The 13,399-nt window shown below is 54.0% G+C and overlaps 6 protein-coding genes across 6 annotated transcripts; 3 read left to right on the top strand and 3 right to left on the bottom strand.

Moving 5' to 3' along the window:
- Positions 1-366: 366 nt before the first annotated feature.
- J4E85_011173 (uncharacterized protein) lies at positions 367-1,212 on the top strand (the record flags this gene model as incomplete). The annotated part of the gene is made up of 2 exons (XM_051475376.1): positions 367-495; positions 553-1,212. The coding sequence occupies 2 exons, from the start codon at positions 367-369 to the stop codon at positions 1,210-1,212; spliced, it is 789 nt and encodes a 262-aa protein (XP_051320823.1).
- Positions 1,213-1,492: 280 nt separating this feature from the next.
- Positions 1,493-2,613, bottom strand: J4E85_011174 (uncharacterized protein; the record flags this gene model as incomplete). Its single annotated transcript, XM_051475377.1, has 3 exons — positions 1,493-1,701; positions 1,755-2,141; positions 2,193-2,613. The coding sequence occupies 3 exons, from the start codon at positions 2,611-2,613 to the stop codon at positions 1,493-1,495; spliced, it is 1,017 nt and encodes a 338-aa protein (XP_051320824.1).
- A 1,021-nt stretch (positions 2,614-3,634) lies between these two features.
- Positions 3,635-4,615, top strand: J4E85_011175 (uncharacterized protein; the record flags this gene model as incomplete). The annotated part of the gene is made up of 1 exon (XM_051475378.1): positions 3,635-4,615. One exon carries the CDS (start codon positions 3,635-3,637, stop codon positions 4,613-4,615), a length of 981 nt encoding a protein of 326 aa, XP_051320825.1.
- A 2,887-nt stretch (positions 4,616-7,502) lies between these two features.
- Positions 7,503-8,269, bottom strand: J4E85_011176 (uncharacterized protein; the record flags this gene model as incomplete). Its single annotated transcript, XM_051475379.1, has 2 exons — positions 7,503-8,132; positions 8,186-8,269. 2 exons carry the CDS (start codon positions 8,267-8,269, stop codon positions 7,503-7,505), a joined length of 714 nt encoding a protein of 237 aa, XP_051320826.1.
- Positions 8,270-9,157: 888 nt separating this feature from the next.
- On the bottom strand, positions 9,158-11,416 carry TRP2 (anthranilate synthase component 1; the record flags this gene model as incomplete). Its single annotated transcript, XM_051475380.1, has 10 exons — positions 9,158-9,294; positions 9,363-9,423; positions 9,483-9,542; positions 9,592-9,737; positions 9,785-9,878; positions 10,000-10,089; positions 10,151-10,944; positions 10,992-11,071; positions 11,200-11,348; positions 11,405-11,416. The coding sequence occupies 10 exons, from the start codon at positions 11,414-11,416 to the stop codon at positions 9,158-9,160; spliced, it is 1,623 nt and encodes a 540-aa protein (XP_051320827.1).
- A 378-nt stretch (positions 11,417-11,794) lies between these two features.
- J4E85_011178 (uncharacterized protein) lies at positions 11,795-12,979 on the top strand (the record flags this gene model as incomplete). The annotated part of the gene is made up of 1 exon (XM_051475381.1): positions 11,795-12,979. The coding sequence occupies one exon, from the start codon at positions 11,795-11,797 to the stop codon at positions 12,977-12,979; it is 1,185 nt and encodes a 394-aa protein (XP_051320828.1).
- Between the last annotated feature and the right edge of the window lie 420 nt (positions 12,980-13,399).

The raw sequence follows: 13,399 nt of genomic DNA on the forward strand, positions 1-13,399 counted from the left end.
CGCAAAGCATCGGAAGCTATCACGCGCCAGACACTCGGCGCGCCTTGCCTCATAGTACAGCAACAGATGGAGACAAATTCCACCTTCGGCGTTTGAAATGGCGGGACATCAGATGCCGACGCTTCCTTTGGGGTGGTGGGGTTGGCTTTCCGAGGCAGTTCCGAGCTGCCCCAACATCGCGCTGCAAGGAAAAGCCGTCGACTTCTGCCGCAGGCTTTCAAACTTCTTGGTTGCCTTTTGCTGGATCCCTCAAGTTCGTTGCTCAAGTTGCTTGTCTTTTTAGACTACCAAAGAACCTTTTGCTCGTTATCTCAGCTCTAATTGCTCGACAACAGCATTCCGAACCGCACCTACCAACACATCAACATGGCATCCGTACAGCAGCTCTTCTCGCTCGAGGGCCAAACCGCCCTCGTGACAGGCGGAACGCGAGGTATCGGTCAATCCATGGCTCTGGCCCTCGCAGAAGCAGGAGCAGACATCCTCCTCGTCCAGGTACTTACCCAACACCGTTCCTGCATCCCCTCCACCCACTAACAACCCTCCCCCCAGCGCGACACCAGCAACCAAACCACAAAACAAAAAATCGAATCCCTCGGCCGCAAAGCCACAATCTACACCGCGGACCTCTCCTCCAAGTCCTCCATAACCGCCCTGATCCCCACGATCCTCGCGGACGGCCACAGAATCCACATCCTGCTAAACTGCGGCGGCATCCAAAAGCGACACCCCGCGCACCAATTCCCCGACGAAGACTGGGACGCCGTCCTGCAAGTAAACCTCACCTCCGTCTTCCAACTCTGCCGCGACGTCGGCGCACACATGCTATCTCAGCACGCAGACCTGCCCCTCGGCCGCCGCGGAAGCATCATAAACGTTGCTTCCCTCCTAACCTTCCAAGGCGGGATTACGGTGCCGGCGTATGCGGCGAGTAAAGGGGGTGTGGGACAGTTGACTAAGGCGCTGTCGAATGAGTGGGCGGGTAAGGGGGTTAGTGTTAATGCGATTGCGCCGGGGTATATTGCGACGGATATGAATGAGGCGTTGATTAAGGATGAGAAGAGGGCGGAGAGTATTCTGAGTCGCATTCCGGCGGGGAGGTGGGGGAGCCCTGAGGATTTCAAGGGCGCGGTGGTGTTTTTGGGGAGCGCGGCGAGTGCGTATGTTAGTGGGGAGGTGCTTACTGTTGATGGGGGGTGGATGGGTAGGTAGGTTGGTAGATAGGTTGGTGGGATTGGATGGATGGACAGGTTTTAATGGCATGTTTTCTTGAGTAACTTGCATGGACAAAAAACTTAGTCTTGGATCAAGGGATTTGTTGACTTGACTTCTCATCTCATCACACGAACCGTCTCAAGGCATTGTGATTCCCTAGTTCTCTGAAGCACTGAGTTTGAGTGAGACATCTTCAGCGAATTCCAATGTCTTGTTGGGTATAGATCTTTTGTTCCTATCCTACATGCACAACCTACAACTTGCTTGCCCCAAAAAGTCAAGGTCCGCTGAGATCCATGCCCTCAGGCTTATCCGGGAACCCAGCGTTGACCCCAAATGGCGGGTATACATAGCGGGTAATACCCTTCTCCTTGTGAATCTTCTCCAACTTCTGCATATCCTCGTCGTCAAGGGAGATGAGCTTCTTGTTCTCGTCGATGCGGGATGGGGTGACCGATTTAGCGAGGACGGAGGAGTTGCGGGCGACTTTGTAATGAGTTAGTAACGTGGGTTTGAGGGGTTGGGTGGGTGAGACTTACGGTGGTAGCTCAGGAGTACGACGGCGGGGCCGACGCTGTGCTTCTTTGCGACTTCGTTGACGCCCTCGTCCTTGAAGAGTGGTGAGCCTGTGCTTCCGAGCGGACTGTAGGCTGTGATGTGGATGCCCTTCTCCTTGCAGAAGTCGACGACTTCTTGTTGTGGGCATAGTGGGTGATTCTCGATTTGGTTGACGGCGGGGACGATGGTAGCGATCTTCAGTAGCTTCTCCATGTACTTGACGGAGTAGTTGGCGACACCAATGGCCTTGACTTTGTCAGGGTGTGATTGGATCAGCTTCTCGAGGTTCTTCCATGTGTCTTGGTGGGTGATGGAGGTGTCAATGTCTCGCGAGCCGTCCTCGTGCTTGGGGAAGAGGGGGTGGTTTCCTGCGCGTTTGTTAGTTGTGTTTTCGTCTTGTTTGGAGACATTAGATTTACCCTTGGGGTTCATGGGAACAGGCCAGTGCATGAGGTAGAGATCCACATAAGGTGTCTTGAGCATGTCCAAGCTCTTTTGCAGACCCTCCTCAGCGCGAGTGTGGAATGTGCACCAGAGCTTGCTGGTAATGAACAAGTCCTCTCTCTTCACGATGCCGCGCGAGATAACATCCTGCAGCGCCTCGCCGACTTCATCCTCGTTTTGGTAGCAGAAGGCGCAGTCAATGTGTCTGTAACCACTCTCAATGGCGTGGACAACAGCTTTCTTGACCTCGCCAGGCGCAGACTGCCACGTTCCCAAACCCAGGGCGGGGATGGTCGCGCCAGTGTTGAGAGGGATAGCGGTATTCATCTCGGGCTGTGGGTTGAGGATACTCTTGGGTGTACTCTTGAGCATAAACTTGGAGAGGGCGGGATTCATCGCGACTCCGGCTTTACTTGGGTATTAGTAGCAGTGGGGTGTTGCTGGCCAGACCAGGGGCAGGCTTGCTCGCATTGCTTGGAAGCTTCCATATTGTGGCTGAATGTTACGCTTCCGGCATGGCTCAGGACATACGTCAACCGTGATTGACTCTATAATTCATTCCGACGACCGATGCTGCCCCGCCATGCGTCCCCCGCCGGCGTAGCTTCGGTCCGGGGAGGCTTCTGATACGCGCTCGACGCGCTTCAGCCTCACGCGAAATTTTCGCAGGAGACGACGCCCAGGAAAGCCAACGTGTTCGTGGGGTTTGTCGGGGAAGGTGGCACCGAGCGTCACGTGCTTGGAGGGGCTGGAGTTGGAGCCAGCTGGGGCGTCATAGTGCAGCACGTTTTCTGGGCTACTGCAGCCTTCCGAGTGTTCACGACGAGGTGAAAAATCCATCGGCTGTTGGGGCGGCGAGAATTGCCGTTCCGAGACACGAGCGGCGAAAGTTGCACCCTTCAACCCCATAGAGACGCGCACGATGCATGCCCACCGAACCACGGCAGATCTAACGCAACTAACCAACCACTACGGGCGGAATGCCAAACTGGACCCTTAGCCGCCTTTCCAGAACCCCAGATCTCGCTCCGATTGCTCAACGGCAGATTCCCAAAACGGGGAGAATTGCCTCATGGTGCAGACTTATCTTTGTTCGAGCCTACGACGGCCCTACGTAGTGCGGAGTGACCTCCACGAGTGGATCTCAAAGATGGAGACGATGAGAAATCTGACTCCAGGAATTCAGGCTGGGCTTACTTCGGAAGTGATGATGTTTGCTAGTTCTGGCAATACCATGCTGCGTCGTATCGAGGTACGGAAAGGATAAGTACTCCTCTCGTCTTGTCGGTATTCAGACATCTATCACACAACTTCAATCTTCATCTACCTCTTCAAACATCGTATCATAGCCTAGCGCTTCGTTGTACTTTGCATACTTCTAAGATACCCCTCTTCGTTATCAACTACCTTTCACACCATGGCACCCGGCGCCATCTTCGAGACGCCCAACGTGGCTGAGAACTTCAACGACCACCGCGATGGTCTTGCCCTCGAGGCGACTTCCGACGCCATCGACGACGTCAACGTGCTCAAGGCCGCCATGAAGGTCAAGAACGGCACCGCAACCCAAAAGGAAAAGGACATCTACGAGCAATCCGAGTTCGATGCCGAAAAGGACAAGACGCAATTCCGCCAATATGAAGAAGCATGCGACCGCGTCAAGAACTTCTACCGCGAGCAACACGAGAAGCAAACCGTCGCCTACAACCTCAAAGCGCGCAACGCCTTCCACAGCAAGACACGCGCCGAGATGACCATCTGGGAAGCCATGGAGAAGCTCAACACGCTCATCGACGAATCCGACCCAGACACCTCGCTCTCGCAAATCGAGCACCTCCTCCAATCCGCCGAAGCCATCCGCCGCGACGGCAAGCCACGCTGGTTCCAGCTCGTCGGCCTGATCCACGACCTCGGCAAGCTCCTCTTCTTCTTCGACGCGCAGGGCCAATGGGACGTAGTCGGCGACACATTCCCCGTCGGCTGCGCCTACTCCCTCAAGATCATCTACCCGGACACCTTCAAGAACAATCCAGACTACAAGGACGAGATCTACAGCACCGAGCACGGCATCTACACGCCGGGCTGCGGTATGGATAATGTCATGTTGAGCTGGGGCCACGACGAGTACCTCTACCATATCATGAAGGAGCAGAGCAGTATCCCTGATGAGGGCCTTGCGATGATCAGGTATCACTCTTTCTACCCGTGGCACACGGGTGGTGCGTACAAGTGGATGATGAACGGCAAGGATGAGCGCATGCTGGATGCCGTTAAGGCGTTCAACCCGTATGACCTCTACAGCAAGAGCGATGAGGTGCCTAAGGTCGAGGACCTCAAGGAGTACTACTTGGATATCATTGATGAGTTCATCGGCAAGGACAAGAAGTTGAAGTGGTAGACTGGCAGTTAGTCTGTCGGGTTAACGAGTTTCCTTTGTTCCATGGCGTTATTTGGGTATATAGATGACGCGGAGTGCCAAACAGGCCCGCGATGCAATTGACTTTTCTTGATCTCATCGACTTGCCATTCTCATTCGTGATGTTGGAATGCCATATCACTATCGATGTTAATTGGTGCACTACCAGAGGGACTGGATCTCTTGCATTATCGTTACAAAGACCCATCGCATTCCCATCACCACTAATGCTACTCAACACGTTCTAACCGATAGAAACCTCGCACATGCTCGAGCTCCAACATAGCCTATCCACAAAATGGGCTCTCACACCCCTGCCCACAATTCCGACAGGAACCGCCATGTGTACGCATTTCCATGATCGCGTGCTTGTACGCCTCGTACTCATTCCCGTCATCTCTTGCACCATCTCCTCCGATACCCCGTTCCACATGTCCCTTGTCTGCCTGACGGCACACTCATTCGGATTTCCCAGTCGATGAAGCATCCAATGCTCAGGCGGTTGATGAACGATGGGGCCCAATGAAGAACAACATCCCCATACCACCGGGCCTTTGGAAGCTGAGAACCAAGCGGTCGCCGCGTCGCATTGTAGTTGTCTAACAAGATCGGGCGAATGATTGGTGGAGGAACTGGAAGAGGTACACTTTTAGGGGCTTATAGATTAAGGTGCGGATTACTCGTGGAACGCGCCTCCAGCTCCTCTATTGCGGTGGGTGTGCTTTGGATCATAGTCTGTGAATTATGCGTAGAACCAGGTCTGGAACTATCGCTGCTGGCCGCTGGCTCGAATGTGAGCTTTTCAAACTTCTTCTCAATAACTATATCGCCGATAGCATCCTTATCTGGTTCTGTGATGATAATGTTCTTGGGCATAGCCACGTGTGCATCTTGTCGTGTCCCTGCCTTTGCATGGTTCTTCTCGATTTCGGCTGTCATGATTGTGTGTCTCTGCCCAGGTGGTAGTGAATTTCCGTGCGGTTCGCGCAATATCAGCCCTGAGATGAAAGCAGAAGGAGTAGAGCTTTTATTCATGAGATAATACTTGTTGGTTCCGTAGATAAGGTGGTGTAGTGCTTGCTCCGATGAGCAATCCCCTTCTTTCATGCTTTGGTGTAGGCAACCAGATGTATCCAGAACGTCCGCGCTGTCAACTGCAGCTTGACATAACCTTATGATTTTTGCTCAAGACCGCCTTCGTGAACAAGGTAAGTATATTCAATGCTGATCTGCTCAAAGCCACTGCTACAATAGCATATGTTAGCATACGCGCCACGAGATACTTCGCCTTCTACACGTTTGTCAAGACACAACAATGCTGCGCAGTACGACAACGTACGCGTTCTTCATTAAAGCCGATAGAACCCTTGAATCTCTATGCATAATAGTCGGTACTTGTACGGGTTCGCAGAAGGTCGTTAGGGAGGAGAACAGCTATCCATGGATTGGACGCAGATGGTGTATTCAACGTCCAGCAGTACCACTAGCGCCTGTAAGACCATAAATTCTGTGGCACAGCATGCGAGTCTTCAGCACTTGAAACACGACAGAAGACAAGGTGCATGCTGTATACGTCTGATAAGACTTTGTTGAGCGCATTGCTCACAAGGCAGGAACAAGGCATCCCCGCAACAACGAGGCTGAAACGACCTTAGCTGATCATCACATCAACCGGAGAACACCATACATAGAGACTAGCAATAGCAAAACTACTTACTCGCTAAAAGATACAGCAACCCCTACCACATGTTCACGCGAAATAACGCGTACCATCGCGCTCATGTCCACCGGAAGCCCGCGGCTCCTCCCACCGCCCATGCCCAGCCAGCCACCCACGCACCATCCCTCGGCCATCCCTCCCACCATCCCTCCCACCAGCCTACCCATCCCACCACCATCGTCATCACCATCTTCCGCGGACCTCAACCCAGTACCCGCATCCACACCCGCCCGCCTATGCACTGACACCGTTCCGCAACGTTCTGCAACAGTCTCGTAAACACATGGTCCCTGCCTTACCCGTAGTCCCCACAACACCCTCCTGATCACCCCGAATCTGATACACACGATCTGCATCCGGCCGGTACATACGCGTCAGCACTTCCAGAAAAAGAAGTAGTTGCTGGAATAATGTGGAATTGTAAGCACGACAGACGCACAAACCACTCATATATGGGGCCGCGGAGCGCTGGGAGAAGAAAGGTGCCCCCACAGGGCTGGGGCTGATGCTGGGGATCTGCTGGGGCGGAAAAGGATAAAAGTGGAGGGTAAGGCTGGAGGTTAAGTTGACTTCATGTCTTTGACTTCATGTCTTGAGTTGCGCGACTGAGTTACTTGTCGACTTGTTTACTTGCCATTGTGGTCATTGCGTGACTTGCGCCAATTGCTGCTGTGACGGTGTGCCACGTATGCTTGGCATGAGCTGTGTAGCTCAACGCGATGTGGGTTTGGGCAACGTGGTCATGGCGAATGCTTCACGGCAGGACACAGTTGGCTACACAGTTGTTCCGAAGGTGGTGACATGAGGAGGCAAAGAGGACAAAGATCAGTAAGTGTCAACACAGTCAAAGTGGAAAGAGATATGTCGTGAGAGATTATCATTGAGTTACTATCTACAGGAGCCAATGCTAATGGCCCATCCATTTCCCATGTCGGGGTATCAATCGCAGTCATAAAAGACCGCCCAGGCACAATGAATCCGTCATTATCATTATGCCTTCGCGTGAGTGTTCGTTAGGAAAGAAGAGAAAGCTGCGCCATGCATCCACGTATCCAAAGCCCGCCTCGCATTACCGACCCGATGCTACCAGTCATTATACACATTACTCCATCGAGCGAGGACCTTGGTTGTGACGTGAAGGTGAGACGCTTAGAGGAGGAGCCATGCGGCGATACCGGCACCAGCGAGGATGGGCATGCCAGTGGCCTTGGCAGCGGCGCCATCAACGACGGAGGAGGCAGCGGAGCCAGCAGCGTCGGTGGCAGAGGCAAGGGCAGAGCCAGCGGAGTCGGTAGCGGACGAAGCAGCGCTGCCGGCGGACTCGGTGATGGAAGCAAGCTCGGAGGCAATGCTTGAGCTGGCGGAAGCGAGAGCACCGCTAGCAGAGCTGATAGCAGAGCTAACCTCAGAGGCGATGGAAGAGGTGACGCTCTCGAGGCCAGAGGCGGCGCTGGAGGCAGCGCTGGAAGCCTCGCTGACGACGGAGGTGATGACGGAGGTGACAGCTGAGCCATCAGACTGGACAGCGGTGGCACTAGCGACGGCTGAGGTCAAGATGGGAAGAGCAGCGGGGGTGCCAGAGCCAGTGGCAGCGACACCAGCGCAGCGAGCGTAGGCCCACTGAACGGCGGAAGCAGACTGGTCGGCGTCGCAGGCCTGGCGGGTGCAGTCGCGGATACCGTAAGCCCAGTTGGACTGGGTGCAGAAGCAGCTGATGTCGGAGCTCTCGCACTGGAACTCGGTCTGGGCAATGGTGGCCATGTTGTTGATGCACAGGTTCTAAGCGACGGTTAGCATTGGCCGGGATAGTCAATGGCAGTGGGGACACTTACGGCGCATTCACCGCTGGGCATGGGCATGTCCTGGGCAAGAGCAGCACCGGCGAAGGTGGCAGCGAGAACGGCGTAAGACCTCATCTTGACTGTGGGTGGTGGAGAGAGTTTTTGGTGGAGAGGATATTGAAGTAGGATACTAGGTATCGAAGTGAGGGTGAGTCAAGGTGAGTTGAGAGGTGCTGAGGTTGAGGATGCTGGATGAGGAATTGGAAGAGAGGGCAGCTCGAGCGGGTTTATATCGTAAGAACACAAACAGTCGGGGCTGGGCCGTGGCTGGTTAGTGAAGTTGCGCGCAAACAGGAGGCTGCAACGGGCTGGGTGACGGGTTGGCGCGTCAGTAGCGGAACTAGCGCGAGCAGGGAGCAGCAGCCAAGCCCAGGCACAGAGACTCCACGATCGCCGCCAGAGCAGGGAAACTCGGAATGCACGACCGGTCCCCTGCGCGCCCATTGGCCAATGCGCCCAGCGCTCCTACCTTATGATGTAGCCACGCCAACCACACCCCAGGGCCGATATCCGAAGCTGCATGTACAACTCACATGTCGAACCAGCTTTCTCGTCGCGACTCGCTCGACTATGGTATCCGCTCCGTCACCTTCGTCATGCCTTCCAGCTCCACAGTCACGCTTTCACACAGCATCCTGCCCGAACTCGACCGCCGCTGCGCACAATCGGCCTTCGCGCTGGTGTGACGGGCTACCAAATTAATCAAATCTTGTGTGCATTCAAGCACTACCAGTCGTCGTGACGTCGAGATAGCGGCTGCCGCTTGGTGCTTACCCGCCCTTTCATTTCCGTTTCACAAAGCTACCAAGAACCCACGAATCTCGCTTCCCCACGAGTGCAGGGGGGCTGGATGAGATCCAGGCCCATAGATCGCTCTTCACCGGGCCAACAGCTGCCAATCACCCACCCACCCTACGGCAAATACCACCTGTGGCGCATGTCGCAGTCTATCAAGCCGCAGCATCAAGCCGCAAGAGTAATCCGCGCCTCTGCATCGCCCTCCAGCTTCGGCGCCGACCCGTCTCTGTCCCCTTCGCCCGCCTCCTGCTGCTCGGCCAGATGCTTCTCTTCAGCTGAGGTGATGCAGTGCGTGTTCGCGCCTACCAAACAGCGGTCAGCTCTGTGCGTTTGACTCGGGGAAGACGACAAAAGGAATAATTAAGCTCACCCAACTTATTGATCGTCTCCATCCACTCATCGTAGGGGTCCGAGTCGAAAACTATGCCGCCCTGCAGCCAATCATTAGCCTCGTGTCTTGCAGCTAAAGCAGGGAATTCGTTAAACTTACCCCTGCTTGGAGATACGCGATGCCATCTTTGACAAGCATGGTCCTTAGCGCAATGCATGTCTGCAAAAATCAGCCTCCTGTCAACCTGGAACAAGGCAAGACTACTCACGTCCATGGCACCTTCAATCTCCTTGTCGCCATCAATACTGCCGTAGCCAAAGTATCCCACCGCGCCAGCATATACACCGCGTTTTTCCCGCTCCAGCTCAGCAATGAGCTCCATAGCACGGACCTTGGGCGCACCGCTCACCGTGCCTGTTGCCGGTTAGCGACATTTCCAACTTTTTCAACGCGCTACCTACCAGCTGGGAAGATAGAGCGGAACGCGTCGAATCGTGTCTTGCCAGGTCGCAGCACCCCGGACACCTCCGAGACCAGGTGCTGCACGTGGGAAAACTGGTTTTGATTGCAGTTAGCATAGCCCTCAGTTTGATATCATAGCGCTCGCTTGATATCATCGCACGGTAGCTCATCGCATGATCCACGGTAATCACGGTTCGGACGGAACGCTGCTCACCTTTTGGACAACCATTAGCTTGTCAACTCGTGTCGAAAGTGGGTCGCACACGCGATTGACGTCATTGCGAGCCAAGTCGACCAACATAACCTGTACAGCACAATGTAAGCTTCCAACGTCGCTGCATGCACTTTGATGTCAGGCAACCCACATGTTCGGCCCGGTCCTTGAGCGAGTTGGACAATTCGTCTGCGAGTGCTGCATCTTCTTGCAGTGTCTTGCCCCGCTTCACTGTGCCGGCAATGGGGTGCGTGATGATGCGACCCTGCTCCTCTTTTACCAGCAGCTCGGGACTTGCCCCCACTATCTGAAAATCGTCACAGTCGACGAAGAAGAGGTACGGTGAGGGGTTGACGTTGCGGAGGTTCCGGTACACGTTGAAGGGGTGCAATGAAGTCGGTCTTGCAAACCGTTGCGAAGGTACTGCCTGGATGATGTCGCCAACGCCAATGTGCTTCTTCAATGTCTTGACGTGGTTCTCGTACCCCTCCTGGCCAATGTTGGATGTGTACTGATGGCCTAGCTGTATAGGCCCTTGTTCCGGTAGCGGGATGTCCTTGTCCTTGAGTATCGTCATATACCTCTTTAGTGTACTCTTCGCTTCCTCGTACGCTTGTTCTAGGTCGTCCATGCTGTCTGGGACCTTGACGTACGTTATGACCTTTACGACCTGCGCGAAATGGTCCAGAGCCACCAGGGTATCGAAGAGCATGAAGAAGCTCTCTGGTACACCCAGCACATCCTTCATGTCATCTCGCCGTGTCTTGGGCTCGAAGTATTTGACGCAATCATAGCCAACGTATCCCACCGCGCCGCCGGTCATAGGAGGTAGTTGTATCGAGGGTACGGTCGCGACGCGGCTCTTTGCGAGTTCCTTTTCGAGGAGGGGTAGTGGATCGGTTTCTTCGCCATGGCCCGGGCCGGTCTTGATGACTTTGCGAGGGTCTGAAGCTTGTCAGCTGTGTATGCCGGAAGTTTGTTCAAGTACCGACCTGCGCCAATGAAGCTATACCGTCCTATGGTCTCGGTTGTCGCAGCACTCTCGAATAGGAAGGATAGTCTTGACTTGGATCTGACCCTACGATTAGCATGTGCGCAATCGATCCAACCCCTCCCGCTTCTGACAGTCGATTCTCACAGCGTTTCTCCGACGTGACCCAACCCCTCCAGTCCACATCGCATGAAATGAGTCACACTCACTTTGCGGATATCTTCAGGTATATGCTTGACGGGGTCAAGAACTCGGCGGGTATCGAGGAGAAAACGGGCACGAGGTTCGGTGGGTTGGGCGACTTGACTGCTGCAGCCAATACCTCTCGAATGGTGTCAAGCGATGGCTGAACGCCTAGCTAAGTGGTCATGCGCTCAGTTCTGTAGCCAGCCATGTGTGGAGTCATGGACATACCTGTGACGCCATCTTTGTATAGAGTGAGATATGTGTCTATTAAGCGTCTGATAAGCGGTGAAAACAGAAGAACCTGTGAAATACAGTCCTCGTTATGTGTATTGAAGCCAGAATTGATGATTCTCGGGCCAATCGGAGGGGCTACAAAATGTTATCGATAGCAAATTCCTTGGCGCACTAGATCTCCGCAGGCCTCGGCGATGCACGCACGTCACAGGCGGTGACCAGCCTTCTCCCGTCTGCCGCGCTTACGCAGGTGTCCGCTCTCTTCAACACCAGAGCGCATCGCTGTTGGAGCTGTATTCCTACCCTTGAGAGCCTTTGGACTGCACGCGCATTGTTTTGGAAGCCAAGAGGAGGATGTGGCCATCGCGCGGCCACGAAAGCGCAATGGACATTCCTCGCACCCTAGACCGGCCATGGACCCCTCCGGAACTCGAAGACAAGGCAGACTACTTCAACATCTACGGCACCTCTCCTCCACGATATCCTATCGCGACCGAGCAGCGCTGGCTGAAAGAGGCCAGTAGGTCGCCTGACCATCCTTCTTGGGTCACAGATAGCTTCGGGTTGAACACACCTGCGACAGGACCGCGACCGAAGCCCAGCTCACGACTTACTGAGCCAGCGCCGTACACACCTACGCGACCATACTATGACGATTCGTCGCATTCGCGTACCCAAGGCGAACCGCGCTATCCCTACACTCCTGATAGCTCACGCATACTACGTCGAAACAACACTGAACTCCCTGCCTCACCGACACCATGGGACGACGACTCGGAGACATCCTCATCGCCCGTACAGAATGCGCTCTCATCGTGCATCGCGCACTTCGAGAACCTCATCCAGACACACCACCCCGACGAAGAGCAAATGGAGTACATCGTCGGACAATTCGAAGCCATGACCACGCACCTCTCCTCGCCCAGCGGCTCCCAAACCGAAGCGACACACGACGACAAGCCCACCCCCGACTCAAGTCAGGAACTCGCCATCATCACACAAGCAGAGGGTGAGCAACACCAACTTGAAGCCAAAACGTTGCACCACGAAGCTTATGTTTCGCAAGTAGGCAACTACATCGCGGGCGTGCAAAAGTACATCTACGACCTCAAGACGCGCATGGACGAGTTCAAAACACTGAACCGCATTCAAACCGACATCATCAACGATTTGCGCAAGCAGATGAGGTCCGTCCGCCAGAGTATGCGCGAGGAGCTGGACAAGAGCTACCATCATGACGATCTTGCGAAATCTGTCTGGTCGGATTTCGGCGCAAAGAGCGAGGCGCTACCGGAAGATGATGAGGTTCACGATAACAATGACACAGCGAAAGAGTTCGGGATGCTAGATAGCTGTATGACGCTCGTCGAGGAAGAAGATCTATCCCGAGAGATTCACGAAGAATACTCCAAAATACTACGCGATACCGTCGACACTCTCATTACCGAAGAGCCGTCATCGCCCAAGCGGAAGGTTATCACTATCATCCGGTCGCCTCCCCGACGCAGCTTCTGGGGCTCCATGGGTGAAGCGCTGGATGCGGTTTCGAATTTGCTCTTGGAAGAATGATTTGATGCGAGATGTGGACGACGACAACTTTGCCTACGACCTACATTGTATTCGATGATTATAACGACGATCTTGGAATCACGCACTTGGATGTTACATTGAGATTTACAATGATTTACGGCCGTTGTCAGAGCACATGAATGATGAAGGATGAAGCGGGGGTTTTGCATGTGAAAGAGGAGGTGGTTGCATTTAGATTACGAACGGTTGTGGAAAGACTTTACGCTATGTTGTGAGCATATGAGTGGCGTTGTCCTTTTCATTCTCTGGTTTCTTCCTTTGACGCAACAGCATTGGTACGTTCTGGATACCCATTTAACGTTGATCGGTTGTCATTGCATGATTACTGTTTCTTTTTGTTGTTTTTTTTTTTTCTGTAGTATACTTGGTTACTTGCGAAACGCTACTCTTATATACTGA

The sequence above is a fragment of the Alternaria conjuncta genome, assembly GCF_024043145.1.
Source record: "Alternaria conjuncta strain BMP 0040 chromosome Unknown scaffold_31, whole genome shotgun sequence".
NCBI classification, from domain to species: Eukaryota; Fungi; Ascomycota; class Dothideomycetes; order Pleosporales; family Pleosporaceae; genus Alternaria; species Alternaria conjuncta.